Consider the following 13,356-nt stretch of genomic DNA (forward strand, 5'->3'; position numbering starts at 1 on the left):
GCAAATTGCTGTTGATCATCCACCTTCCAATCATCAAACATACCAAACTGCACTAGAGTCCAATTCCGGAGGCGTCGCTGACGCACCTGCACTTGACTGCATCTAAGAAGCATCTGAGCGCTGCCCGGTCGTAGCTGAGAGTTTCATACTGCAGCATATCAAGAGGCTGGTAATGATGTCAAACAAAGACAGTCACAACAAGATCGTGACACTGCGGATCTTCGAGAGGCTCGTCTAGATCCTCAAAGGTATCTTTTTTTAATTTCGATTTGGTAGGTTTTTTAATTTCGATTCGGTCAGCCTAGAAACACAGGCCACCACCGGGCTGTGGCTAAAAGTTTCATGGGCCGCGGCTGAGAGTTTCATGGCCCGTGGCTGAGAGATTCATATAGCATTATGCGCTGTACAAAAAACTCGATAGCACCGAAGAAACTTCGGCGCATTTTTACTTGTTAGTTGTCTTATTAGGATGGCTATTTGTCTGTCCGTCCGCACTTTTTCTGTCCGCCCTCAGATCTTAAAAACTACTGAGGCTAGAGGACTGCAAATTGCTCTGTTGATCATCCACCCTCCAATCATCAAACATACCAAATTGCAGCCCTCTAGCTCCAGTAGTTTTTATTTTATTTAAGGTTAAATTTAGACATGATGGTGCGTCTGGCACCACTATAGGTACCAACAGCACAGGTTACCACTGGGCCGTGGCTGATAGTTTCATGGGCCGTTGCTGAGAGTTGGCATACAGCATTATACGCTATAGAGAAAACTCGATTGCGCCGAAGAAACTTCGGCGCATTTTTTACTTTTTTTTTTATAGTGGTAGGGTGGTTTAGGTTAAGCCAGTCAGATGCCTGCAAGGGATTTTGCACAAGGACGGCCTGTAACACAAGGACGGCCTGTAATGGTAAGGGATTAAAGAGCTTAAGAGATCAGATGTGAGTATCTGGACTTGAACAAACCATCCGAGACTTTTTTTTACAGCATATTAGAAGAGAGTGTATCTAGAGCTGAATATTATTGCACGCTGTGTGGTCTTCGCAAAAACGATAAACAAAAATCAATGTTTATGAGTTTAGTTTGTGAGTTTTATTTCTTTTATTGTCTCCAAATATAAAATCAGCTGCATTTCTGTGTTGCAGTGCTTGTTTTGTACTACTAGTATCACATTGCAATATTATGGATGTTTAAATTGCTTTACTATGACAGGAAATTTGAACTGAAGATGAAACTACGCTGTTAAGAGCCATATCTATCTTTCAATTTCCCCGAAAAAACCGAAGCAAGGTGTTCTCCAAGTTTACTGATGTAAAACAGAATACCTTCATGCCAAGAGCGACCGCTGAGATCACATGAGGTGAAAACTGTCACCCGTTCATAAATGTAGTAAATTTTTGGTAAAAGCCACAGCAAGACAAGTTTTACTAATTACAAAATATGAGATTAAATACTTAAAACTACTTGAGATACTTAAAAAAACATGCTATAATAACTCATCAAATATATATTTCTTCGTTAAACTTCAAATGCTGCTCTACCAACTACTGGCTTCCTTATAAGAATGAATGGTATCGTTTACCTAATACAGTTTTGGAAGATATTGACATAGTGAATGTAGCGTCAGAGAGAATGTGATAAAGTATACAAGTCAGGTGCACAAGAAACGCAACTTGATGTGTGACTACAAATGATACTTAAATAATTTCAGTTACAATACCATACTCTAAGTGCAAAAGAAAATATAAGTTTAAACATACAAAACATGTATATTGTTCCGCTTGCAAATTTTTTGTAAAGTGTTCTGGGTCATGGTAAAGGACTGTCTGCATTAAAGTTTTACGAAACAAGCAATAACAAAAACCTGGGTAGAGGCATCATGGATAATACTCTATGCACAATGCCAAGCATTACTCACAGAAAGGAAGGGTTGACTGTGCCACAGAGAAAGAAAAATAACTGTGAGACATGGAACGAAAATAAATATACAAATACATGTAAGGTGCACAAGGATCCTAATTAGGAGTCACCTCAAGGAGTGGGGGCCATTTATAGCTTGTTCTAAGGCCCCAGAGTGAGGACCCCCTCCACCTCAGCATTAGTATAGCCTTGATTCCACGGACCCCAGGCCTCAACCGACCTTAACTATAGTCATTCAGGGGACAAAAAAAAGCAGCAGACATGTAACATCAATTCCTAGCGATATATCACAGTTAAAATGAAAGCAATGAAAAGGTAAGCACTGAGTATTCTTTGAATGAGGTTAACCACAACTAGAAGCAATTTGATTTCCACTAGGATGATGTGAACAGGCAATACAAGCACACACCACACAAGTGTTTATGTAATTTCTAATATGCAAAAAATATGTATGTCCAAAAATTATCATTGGTAACTTTGTTATATATCAGCCATGCCTTGCTGTTAGAGCAAGAAGTCTGTACAACAATTTCTACTGCACATCTAACGTAAAATCTTCGAATCTAGTTAAATTTACCTTCTGTATTTCTATTCTCAACAGCTATGGCAAACATTTTGGTTGGAATTAGCAAACAAACCACGTAATGCAACTAGTTTCTTGAAAAAATAAATATCTGCAAGAGAGAAGACTATCTACTTAAAAAATTACATTTTAAAAAAGTTGAATACAAAAATGTAAGATCGTTGTTGCTTTATTTAAAAAAAAACTCGAAAAGAGCACAGCGTCAGGAATAAAAAAAGTTTGCTATGCAATAAAAACTAATGACTACTATTGTCAAAGAGGTGGTCTGACAACATAAAACTTGAGAAAGCGTCAAATCTCACCATAAAAGCAGCATACAAGAGACAAATTACGTTCATTACACGGTCACGGTCCATAAAGTTGTAACCGAGGTACTGTATTCCTTTTTTGGCAGCAAGGTCACGATGTGCAGGAAAGGTTACCTTTGACACAACATACAAACAAGCACTTGAAACAGACTCACATCAGATATAGGTTGAGGATTGTTCAGTTCACTTAGGGAAAACACCAAACCCCGCCGTTGTTCTCCTGGAATTCGTCTATGGGCTAATAACTCGGACATCTGCAAACACTGTAACGAGATGAAAGTGTGCCAGTGGTCTGAAGAACAACAAATACTAGACAAAAATTCTTTTCATGCAGTAGGGAGTATTTCTAACATTCTAAGGCACAACATGGAACACTGAAAAAGGAACCTTAAGCATATCAAAAGTAGGCAGAATAATTAACGTTAATAGAGAACAATAATCCTCAATATCGTAGTCAGTTTTACAAAGAAATCTCTCTCAATACAAACATATTACGTACAAACAAGATATATTTCCTTGTTATAAAGGCTATAATTACTAAGTAACCAGGCCCTCCTTAGTAAAATGACTGAGGAAAGGAGTTTCATTAAGTCAAGCAATTGAACTTTTGTAACCTGGAATGTCTAGTAAATTGCAGAATAGAAATACTGTAACAAAATCCTAGACTCAGGAATCTCCAGTAATTTCAGTAACAAGTGTAATGAAAGGTCTTAAACTGGAATTTTAATGCAGAAAGTGCTGCTTTTAGAACTCATGTAACGACCATTATCCAATCGTTTTCCATAAGAACACCCACCTGGTTTTCAAACTCGGCCAAAATATTTTTCGTTATAACAACAGCCGACGGCAGTGACCTCCGAGCAGCTACGGAGACGTGCACTTGGTCAGCATAAGTCAGAACTGTGACGCTTACCGGGGTGGGATCTCGCACTGGAGATACGTTGTAGATGTGCTTAACAGTATACCTGCGAAAAACGAATCAGAATAGAAAGAAGTCCCGGTGAAGAAGTGATGAATCCCACAGCAGAAAAAATGAAATCAAATACTGGATTCCCTAATGTCTTAAAGTCTTCCTTAAAAAAGCGAAATGAAATCTGTTTTAAGAAAATCCACTTAATTCTGTTGCACTTCTTTTTTTTAATGTCTTAGAAGAAACTGAAAATGATTTCTTGACAATTTATGGCTTTCGGTCTGTTCCTTAAGAATCTACGATCAATTTGAAAAATGACAATGATAATGAATAGTCTTTTCCCTGATTGAAGTATGAAAATAACAATATAGCAATACAGAAATGAAAAGAGGTTTCCATAAAGTAAGTGAGAGTTTAGTAGCAATACCCTCCAAGAAGTAGAGACGACGTAGGTCCAGGCAGAGACGAATACTGAAGAGACATTCTGCGATGCAACCTCTCCAAGAGCCGACGTGCCCAGCTCATGGGCAGGATGCGGTACGCTAACCACACAAGGCCGTATGACACGACTGGGTCAGCAGAAGCCTGCAAAGAGAACATGGACTATGTGGGAATTTAAAGAACGCAACAGCAAAATTTCCAAAATGTGAATACTTTTACACTTTAGGAAGATGCTTTTGTTAGAAATAACTAGAAGTAAAGAAGCGCAGCATACGAACAGGTGATATCAGTTCATGATGCATAATCAATCAATAAAAAAAACAAACTGAAAAAATTAGTTGCAATATTTTGCAATTGAAAGTGATATCTGTTTTAAAGCTTGTGAACATTGCCTCCATCAAAATCTCGTTGGACATTTACTAGTAAATGTTAGTCCTAAAATAATTCAGTAAACAGGGTATAAATTATTCATAAAAGAGGTCCTTTTCCATATAATCCATCAATGCTTACAAACATAAGCATACGCAGTACACATAGTAAATGCTTTGCTACGTACACTCAAAATTATTCAACGTTTAAATTTGACAGGATTGTGCATTATGGAAACAATAACTCTTTAAGCCAAGAAGCAATGTGAAAAGTGTACTTATTCTGTATCATAAAGCTCTTGTCATTACAGTTTAGTTAATTCAAAGATAAACTGAATCACTGGAAAAACGATGACCTGCATGTCAGGCTGTACAAAAAGGTGAAACCAAATTTGAGGTGAATGAATTAACGTTTTCACTGGAGCGTTCCAGGGCATACAGTAACCTTCCAAAATAACCTAGTAATAGATTACGTGTAACAAAGTTAAGGCGAAGTAATATATACAGCCATAATTTCAGGAAAGAAACTGACTTGTGTCGATATTTTCAGGAAGGCATACGCACATAAATAGAGATTATTTTTGCATTACTCTGTATCTTATATTTAACAATAGAGAAATAACATGGCAACCAACAAATCCAAGCTATCGGAAGCCTTCCACAAAATGTTTCTTATACGTTATTTATTCGTCAATTAAAATAATGACTGATGCAATTATGAAAACAAAACCAAATGACGATTTTTTTCCTTGCATCGGAAGTGTTACAACTTTTGGGAGTTCAAAAGGTTTTCAACTTTCGAACAGATATATTTAATTCAAATTAGTTAATCACAAGTTAGAAAATAGTAGAATACAAGGGTTGTGTTATTTCAGGGACGAGATAGTAAAAAGTGAGGTAAATGTTTTATAAAAAAAAATAATTCAATGAGACCATTTACGTTTTAGGTAAACAGTAAGTCTGAATAGTACCTGAATATACGAATACTGATAGAGATAGAATATTTTAGTTTGGTCATTCTGTTCCCCCTCTCTGTGAATAGCATATCTGAAAATGAACTCTTTTACTCATTCAGATTTAGTATTATTAAGACTGAGGCCAAGTTTAAATCAATCTCTTCTCTTACTAACATTCCTTTTCCTTAGTCCAGATCACTTGAAGCTCGCCACGAACAGATTTTTTTTTCTGCAATAGCATGTTTATCCCACGTACTAAACCTCGAAGTTGGACTTATTCTTCCCTACTAACTTATTTGGTATATCCCTCCTTTAGTAATTTGGAATGAATCTTCCTTTGTTTCCATTCTCAATAAAAATGAATCAATGGTTCTTTGATAAATGTACACCACCATCCTTACTTATTTTGTCTTTGATGTACTTTTGATCTAATATTTTTACTCTTCAACAGAGCTGAATGAGTTTCTTTTCTTAATGCCTCGAAACACACAACAGGAGTCCAGGCTTGCTCATGACGACAGTCTTTTTCCTTCACGACTAAGTATTTGAATTCTTTTTATATTTCTATTTTCCCTGATTTTTATATTATTCCCTGTTTTGAAAGACTGTTATATTATTTAAATCTGGGATAAATTTCACTATTTATCTCTCGTTCCCATTTCTATTTTCCATCGAGGTTAACTGAAAAAGGACTGTCATGTCGATCTATGGATTAAAGGGAATATGTAAATCTACGTAACACCAACAATTAACGTTCTTAAATATATGTGTCTATAAACGCGTGAGAATAGTAAATATATGTATATATATATATATATATATATATATATATATATATATATATAGAGAGAGAGAGAGAGAGAGAGAGAGAGAGAGAGAGAGAGAGAGAGAGAGAGAGAGGGAGAGAGAGAGAGAGTGAGAGAGAGAGGAGAGAGAGTATATATATATATATATATATATATATATATATATATATATATATATATATATATATATATATATATAGAGAGAGAGAGAGAGAGAGAGAGAGAGAGAGAGAGAGAGAGACTTTGTTCACAAAGAACTTGCCTTCATGTCATCAACCCGTGACCTAACTTCCCACAGCCTGGGTATGGACGCTTCCCAACTAAGAGGTAGAGACAGGGGCACCAGAGCTGCCTTGGTCCCAAGACGAGGTATGGTGAATGGAAGGGAATTGCTTCTCAGATCCACAGCCAAGCTGACCTGAAATCAAGGAAAATGTGAATGTCATTTTCATGCTTGACGGTTTAGTGCTGATGATACTACGTCTGAAAAAATAAACTATAATAATCTATAATAATATAATCCGAGTGGATCTTGTTTGCCGTCCCCTGGGTGACAGTTGGGTAGACATGACACAGCCACCCACATCCAGCAAACCGGTCCGTGTTATTAATACGAGCTTGTTGGCGAGCGCTGCGCGCGCTCCTGCAAACATGTTTGTCCGCCCTGGGTGAGGACTTGGTAGGTAGGGGATCAGGAGGGTAGGGGAGACAGCAGCGCCGGGTTCCAGCGCACGCAGCGCTCGCCAACAAGCTCGTATTAATAACAGTTATTCAGTATATAATGCCACAGCGCCTAAAATAAGACAGGGATAAGCTTTTCGAGATACATTAAACGTTATACATACCGGGACATTCCAAATAAGTAATCCCGTCAAGAGGATTACTGCCGCACAAAAGCTCACAATTATTTACATTTTTTTTTTTGTTTCCTTCCATTATCTGGTATAAAACACGTAAATACATTTACCATTTAATCGGAAGTATTTTAATGAAGCAAGGACTGATTACCATTTAATCACCCGTGAAGTAAGCACACGGCTACCTCTTTCAACAGTTCCCAGTAAGAGACGAATTCTTCATCTTGAAACAATGTCTTTCTTCGTTGGTCTTTGTAAAAAGGTAATCCATCTAGGTCAAATCTTTTATCCTGGAACAATAACCAGATGGAGTCACATTTCTCATACAAGTTTAGTCTCTATTTCCCGGAGAGAAAATATTCTGGCTCTGGCTGACCTGAAACATTTTTCATTTTATAAAAACGTCAAATAATTCGAGTGTACTTTTACCCTCCATCCCTAATATTTAAATATATTTATGCCCCTCCTTCCTGGAAATCTATGCCATGATATTCATTACTTCCTCTGTCGTTAACAAGTACCATACCGTTTTCAGTTTCTTTTTTCAGTAAGAAAAGAATATCATCACATACATAATTCTGAACATTAATTTCGTTCATTACTGAATTTTTACCTCACGTGACATCGGATTTATGCACATCAAGAGAACATTCATCTCTTTTCAGAGTTGCCGTAACTGCACAGATGTAATTCTATCATAAAACAGTCATTTTAAAATATTTTTATTCAAGAAGTTTAATTCTTTCTATGTTAACTTACCAAGAACTAATAAAACTATCTACAACTTATTCATAGAGCACTATTCCCTTTTAACAAGCCTTTATGAAACTTATATCAGTTTCCTGGAACAGTTTTTCACTGAACTCCAGCTCAAATTCATAAAACATTATTCCATTATACCCAATACCGGCGGAAGTACGTTGTGCCGCTGATCTTAAGCCCACCTTGATACAACAGTTGTATCAGAGGTTGACTGACTTTCACACTAGCCCTAATATTTTCTTGAACTCCTTTTTCTCACTGGATAACTCCTTAGTGACGACGAAAACTGTCTGCTGAAATCTCACCCAATTACTTTCCACTCATCTCAGTGGGTTTCCTGTTTTCTCCTCTGACATAGCATTATCCTACCAGACTCCAGCTTTCTCAAAAACAAGGGCATTCTTCCCTCATAACAGCACAATGGAACAGCAGCAGCAACAACAGCAATAACAACAACTCTAACCTGAAACAACTTGACCGCCTTAGATTCGATGTTTCCTTAAAATACCATCAAACCTAAGTAGACTAACTTTCAGTAAACATCAGCATCTAACTGGTTCACAGATTCATAAGAAAATATGATTTTAGCAGGTTTTACCTCCAGTTTAAAAGCAATATTGTGGCCAATGTACATAACCTTTTGCCTCCAATAACTTCATCTTATCGGAGACCATCTTTTCCCGCAAGACATCAAATTCTTCTAAAATAACATTTACATTAACAATATTATTTTGTGGACTACAACCATTCACTGGCCTCAGCTATTTCCTGAAGATGTATTTATATTGAATACACGCATTTAAGTAGTGCAACACTAAGCCAGAGCAATATAATTCACATAATCCTGTCTTCTGCGCTTTCCATTTCTTTACGAAACTTTCCCGTCTAATTGGCATATATGTCCGTCCACAACTTAGATTCGCTTTGAAAAAATGATGGCTCTTATCACTCGAAATTATTTCAGTATCTAACGTAATATCAATACCAATATTAACATAATAAACAAGATTCCTACAATGTTTACATTTAGAGCGTAATGTGGACTAAATATATCTTTTTAAATATGAGCTATTTTAGTACTTCCTTCAAAATAACATTTTTAAAGCCACCTGGATATAAAAATGAAAAGGTTCTGAAAAATTTCGTACCGAATGCTATGAGGTATTTCCAGTTAACCCGGCTTTTCTTTTTGGAAATAAATTACTTTATCGTCCACATCTTTATCTGATATAAATAAGTTTTCATGGAATAATAACCTAGGCAGCCATTATTTTCGAAAAAAAAACATGATAGTGTTTTCAGATAGAAAACATTATTTAACTAATTAAGTTAATTAATACACAGTAAGTACATTTTCGGGAGAATATGGAAGCCATTTACTTTCTCACGTCTTTTGTGATGTGATACAGGTAACTTTTTCTTTCTGCTATAGCCATTCACAGCTACACCAATTAACGTCCCATCTACCAGCAGCACCAGCGTACGACTTATTTTGAATGATTACAATAGTTTTTGAATTGCTATTTCTTCTTGAGCAATAGTTTTTGGAATTTTAAAGGAATTTAAATACATTGAACTTGTTTTTACAACTATTTTCTACAAAGGATATACACTTAGATCTAATTAGAAGCAAACGGTAATGTACAAGACATCGTTGTCCCGATTGCAATCTTCCATAAACTGCATTTTGAGCTGGAGGGGTGGGTAGAGAGAGAGAGAGAGAGAGAGAGAGAGAGAGAGAGAGAGAGAGAGAGAGAGAGAGAGATAGATTCTCACCAAAGGAAAGCAGACCACAAAGAGGAAAAAATGCGTAAACTTTTATAGTAACATGGAAGCTGTCTGTAAAGATTGGTACAAAACAAATGGAGGAGGGGAAAGACCGGGATTTCAATTTACCTCTCTCTCTCTCTCTCTCTCTCTCTCTCTCTCTCTCTCTCTCTCTCTCTCTCTCTCTCTCTCTCTCTCTCATAACCGAAGCTTCACTCTTGATTTGATTCTTAAAATGAGAGTGAATTCTCATATGAGGAATGTAAATACAAGGTTGTATTTTACAAATGAATGAATGCAAGGTAAATAACTAGGATAGTGATTACAAGTTACAGTCATTTCCTTTATATAAAGAGAGAGAGAGAGAGAGAGAGAGAGAGAGAGAGAGAGAGAGAGAGAGAGAGAGAGAGAGAGAAAGAGAGAATCAATAATCCTTTCACGAATAGCCTTTCCCAACCATAGCTTAATACTTAAAAGAAATTTGCATATGTTATAATTTCAACGGTAATAAAAAAGGAAATCGTAAACTAATTGTGGAATATTCAAGCTATAAACCTGGCATCCCTTATGTGTACGATTCCATAGCTGAACTGGCAATAGCATCCTACCATTTTAATCATTAGATGTGATACGTTAATGGTAAAAATTAATCGAATTTCTCATCATTGTCATACAATTTTAATAATAGATTAATATAAAATAAATGTTTGTTTGCTATGTGTAACGTTATGGTCAACGGCTAATCAGCGTGGTCTTAATTCCTATTTTAGAATCAAAAGAATGAATAGGAAAAATCCAGTTAATACAAGAATGAGTAATATCCACTAAAAGATTACCGGTTTTTCGTAGATTATTAAACAGTGTTCATTACAAATGAATTACGACCATGATCTAAATAACTACTGCAAAGGTGATGAATAAGTCAACACAGATCTCGGTGAACAAGAGGTAAATTACGATTGATGAATATATTCGTCTCACAAGCTGCTTAATGATTTCAGTGAATTCTAATGTTGCCTGTTTATACTAGAAATTCATAGCAAAATCAGAAAACATTACAGAAATGTCGCAGCAATCCTAAATACTCCTCCCTTAGATTCTTACGTTTGCTATGAAAAAATTAGGCTATTGGAAAGATGAACATCTCACGGTCCATATGTACAAGAACTCAACTCGAGGTACTTCGGAAAAACGTTAGAAGTAATTCATTAAGTGGTTTAAGTTAGACGGGATTGTAAATGCAATGTGTATCCTTTTTGTGACGGAAATACGAGTTCTCAGAAATTGTTGAATGTTCTGTTGGAAAGTGTTGGTTTTGTCACACTTTATTGTCTTTTTTTAATTTTTCTTGTTTTATTTCTGTGGCACTTAACTTGTAATAAAACTATTTGCTCGTAACTGATATCATTAAACCAAAGCGAAAACGATAAAAGTACTTTTTATGAGGAAATTTTATTTTTCGTTCCCGTGAATACAAAAATCTTTCATCAAGTAACCTCTTCTAAAGAAATATTTCTTAAAAATATACTATACAGTCAACTTTTACATGATATATGAATAATATATGTATATATATATATATATATATATATATATATATATATATATATATATATATATATATATATATGTGTGTGTGTGTGTGTGTATGTGTATATATATATATGTATGTATATATGCATATATATATATATATATATATATATGTGTGTGTGTGTGTGTGTGTATTATATATACATACAAACACCAACAAATTTTCGAATACCAACATTTGGAATTTGAGAAGTTGAATGGTATCATGACGAGGCTTCGAGTAATATCAGTCAATATCAATCAATATCCTTTATTGCAGCTCAGGGCCATATACATGGAATATTCAAACACAATATACACAATCTAGATACATAAGATAACATGATAAAAACAATAATCGGCAGTATCCACAAAGTTGCTGAAGAAGTAGAAAAAATAGAATTCATAATTACGGTAATGACAGTATTTGTATGGAGGATAATAGTAATATAATATATATATATATATATATATATATATATATATATATATATATATATATAGATATATATTAAAAATTATAACAATTACAATACAGATTGTAGACGATTAATTTCCAGCTAGGGAATGATATTATTCACAGTAATAATAAAAAAAAAAATACCAAAAATAACAGGAAACGTAAATAATAATAATAATAATAATAATAATAATAATAATAATAATAATAATAATAATAATAATAACAATAATAATAATATGATGGCTGCACTTTGCGAATTGATTTTATACTGAGTTTTCTCAATTCTTATAATAATTCGCTTTCCCTGCACATCAATATTAGTTAATAATTGTCCAATGTTCATAATAATAATAATAATAATAATAATAATAATAATAATAATAATAATAATAATAATAATAATAATAATAATAATAATAATAATAATAATAATAATAATAATAATATGATGGCTGCACTTTGCGAATTGATTTTATGCTGAGTTTTCTCAATTCTTATAATAATTCGCTTTCCCTGCACATCAATATTAGTCAATAATTGTCCAATGTTCATATTTCGATGGATGAAACAGCGTATTTCTTACAGGGGAAATTCTTTATTTTAAAGCATTACAGCGGGGTTCTGAAACCTGGGATGTAAATTCGTAGATTTTCCAGATGGTATTTCTTCTTTTTTCTTTTTCTGACGTCTGTCTGGTATTTCTAGCACTTTTTTCGTCGACATGTTTCGGTCATCTTCTGCACGTTGGGATGAGTCTGGAGGCACAGGTTGTTGTTGTTTAAGATTAAGCGAGCCTTGTGCTGGCACAGGCTCTTGCTCCTGGAGCAGCCCGTAACTGGATCTATCGGTGAAAATACAAAGAACAGTGTTTTTGGCTGTTAGTTGGTGAAAAAGAAAGGGGGTGACAGGCAGGACTGCAACCCCTTGGAACCTTACGGCACCCATCAGTAGGAGGGAAAGTTTTATGGCAGCGAGTCTCAGCCTAGTGGGAGAGGGCTGAGAAGGAAAAGGAAGAGAGCTTGTGCCTGAGGGAAAGGTAGAGACACAGGGCGCTCGTGGTGGCATATATAGGGGGTCTCAGATCAGGTCGACTTTTCATTGGCTGCCTGAGGCGATTCTCCTCGGGCGAAGTCTCCTGGACCTGAGACTGCGTCTCAGATCCAGAAGCGGCAATGGAGAATTCTTTATTCAGCAGAAAAAAAAACCGTGATTAAATGAGCGCTGGTCGAACCAAAAAATACTTCAAGGCAGAATAAAACAAATAGAGATAACTTTAATTTCGAAAATAATATAGACAATAACGGATATCTATGCTGTAAACGAAATCTTATTTTGATAGAAAACAAAATTTTTGTGTTCGAAATCCCCACCCACTAATTGCCACTGCGTTTGTGTTTTGAATAAAGTACAATTTTCTTTTTTATCTGATAAACTATACTGGAATCATATTCCTCCTGGCACTTGGCATTGGAGACGACCAGCCATGAATATTCAGATATTGTGTAATATTTTCAGTTTTAGAGTTTCAATATATAGGACACCTATGTAACTGTCAGTAAATACAACCGTTTATATGCTAATTCGTTTCCATATCCATCCATATGCAAATATGGATTAATTTAATAAACAACTATTTAAACGCTTGTCTC

The 13,356-nt window shown here is 35.2% G+C and overlaps 1 protein-coding gene across 1 annotated transcript in view; it reads right to left on the minus strand.

Moving 5' to 3' along the window:
* The window catches only part of LOC136843109 (uncharacterized), a 453,879-nt gene that overhangs the window by 11,753 nt on the left and 428,770 nt on the right, over window positions 1-13,356 (minus strand). Inside the window, exons 3-6 of the mRNA XM_067111111.1 lie at window positions 6,549-6,704; window positions 4,143-4,300; window positions 3,602-3,770; window positions 2,961-3,068 (exon numbers count right to left, since the gene is read on the minus strand). Of these exons, the coding sequence (XP_066967212.1) occupies window positions 2,961-3,068; window positions 3,602-3,770; window positions 4,143-4,300; window positions 6,549-6,704 (591 nt within the window). The remainder of the gene's footprint in view (window positions 1-2,960; window positions 3,069-3,601; window positions 3,771-4,142; window positions 4,301-6,548; window positions 6,705-13,356) is intronic.

This window comes from Macrobrachium rosenbergii, chromosome 11 (genome assembly GCF_040412425.1).
Source record: "Macrobrachium rosenbergii isolate ZJJX-2024 chromosome 11, ASM4041242v1, whole genome shotgun sequence".
NCBI classification, from domain to species: domain Eukaryota; kingdom Metazoa; phylum Arthropoda; class Malacostraca; order Decapoda; family Palaemonidae; genus Macrobrachium; species Macrobrachium rosenbergii.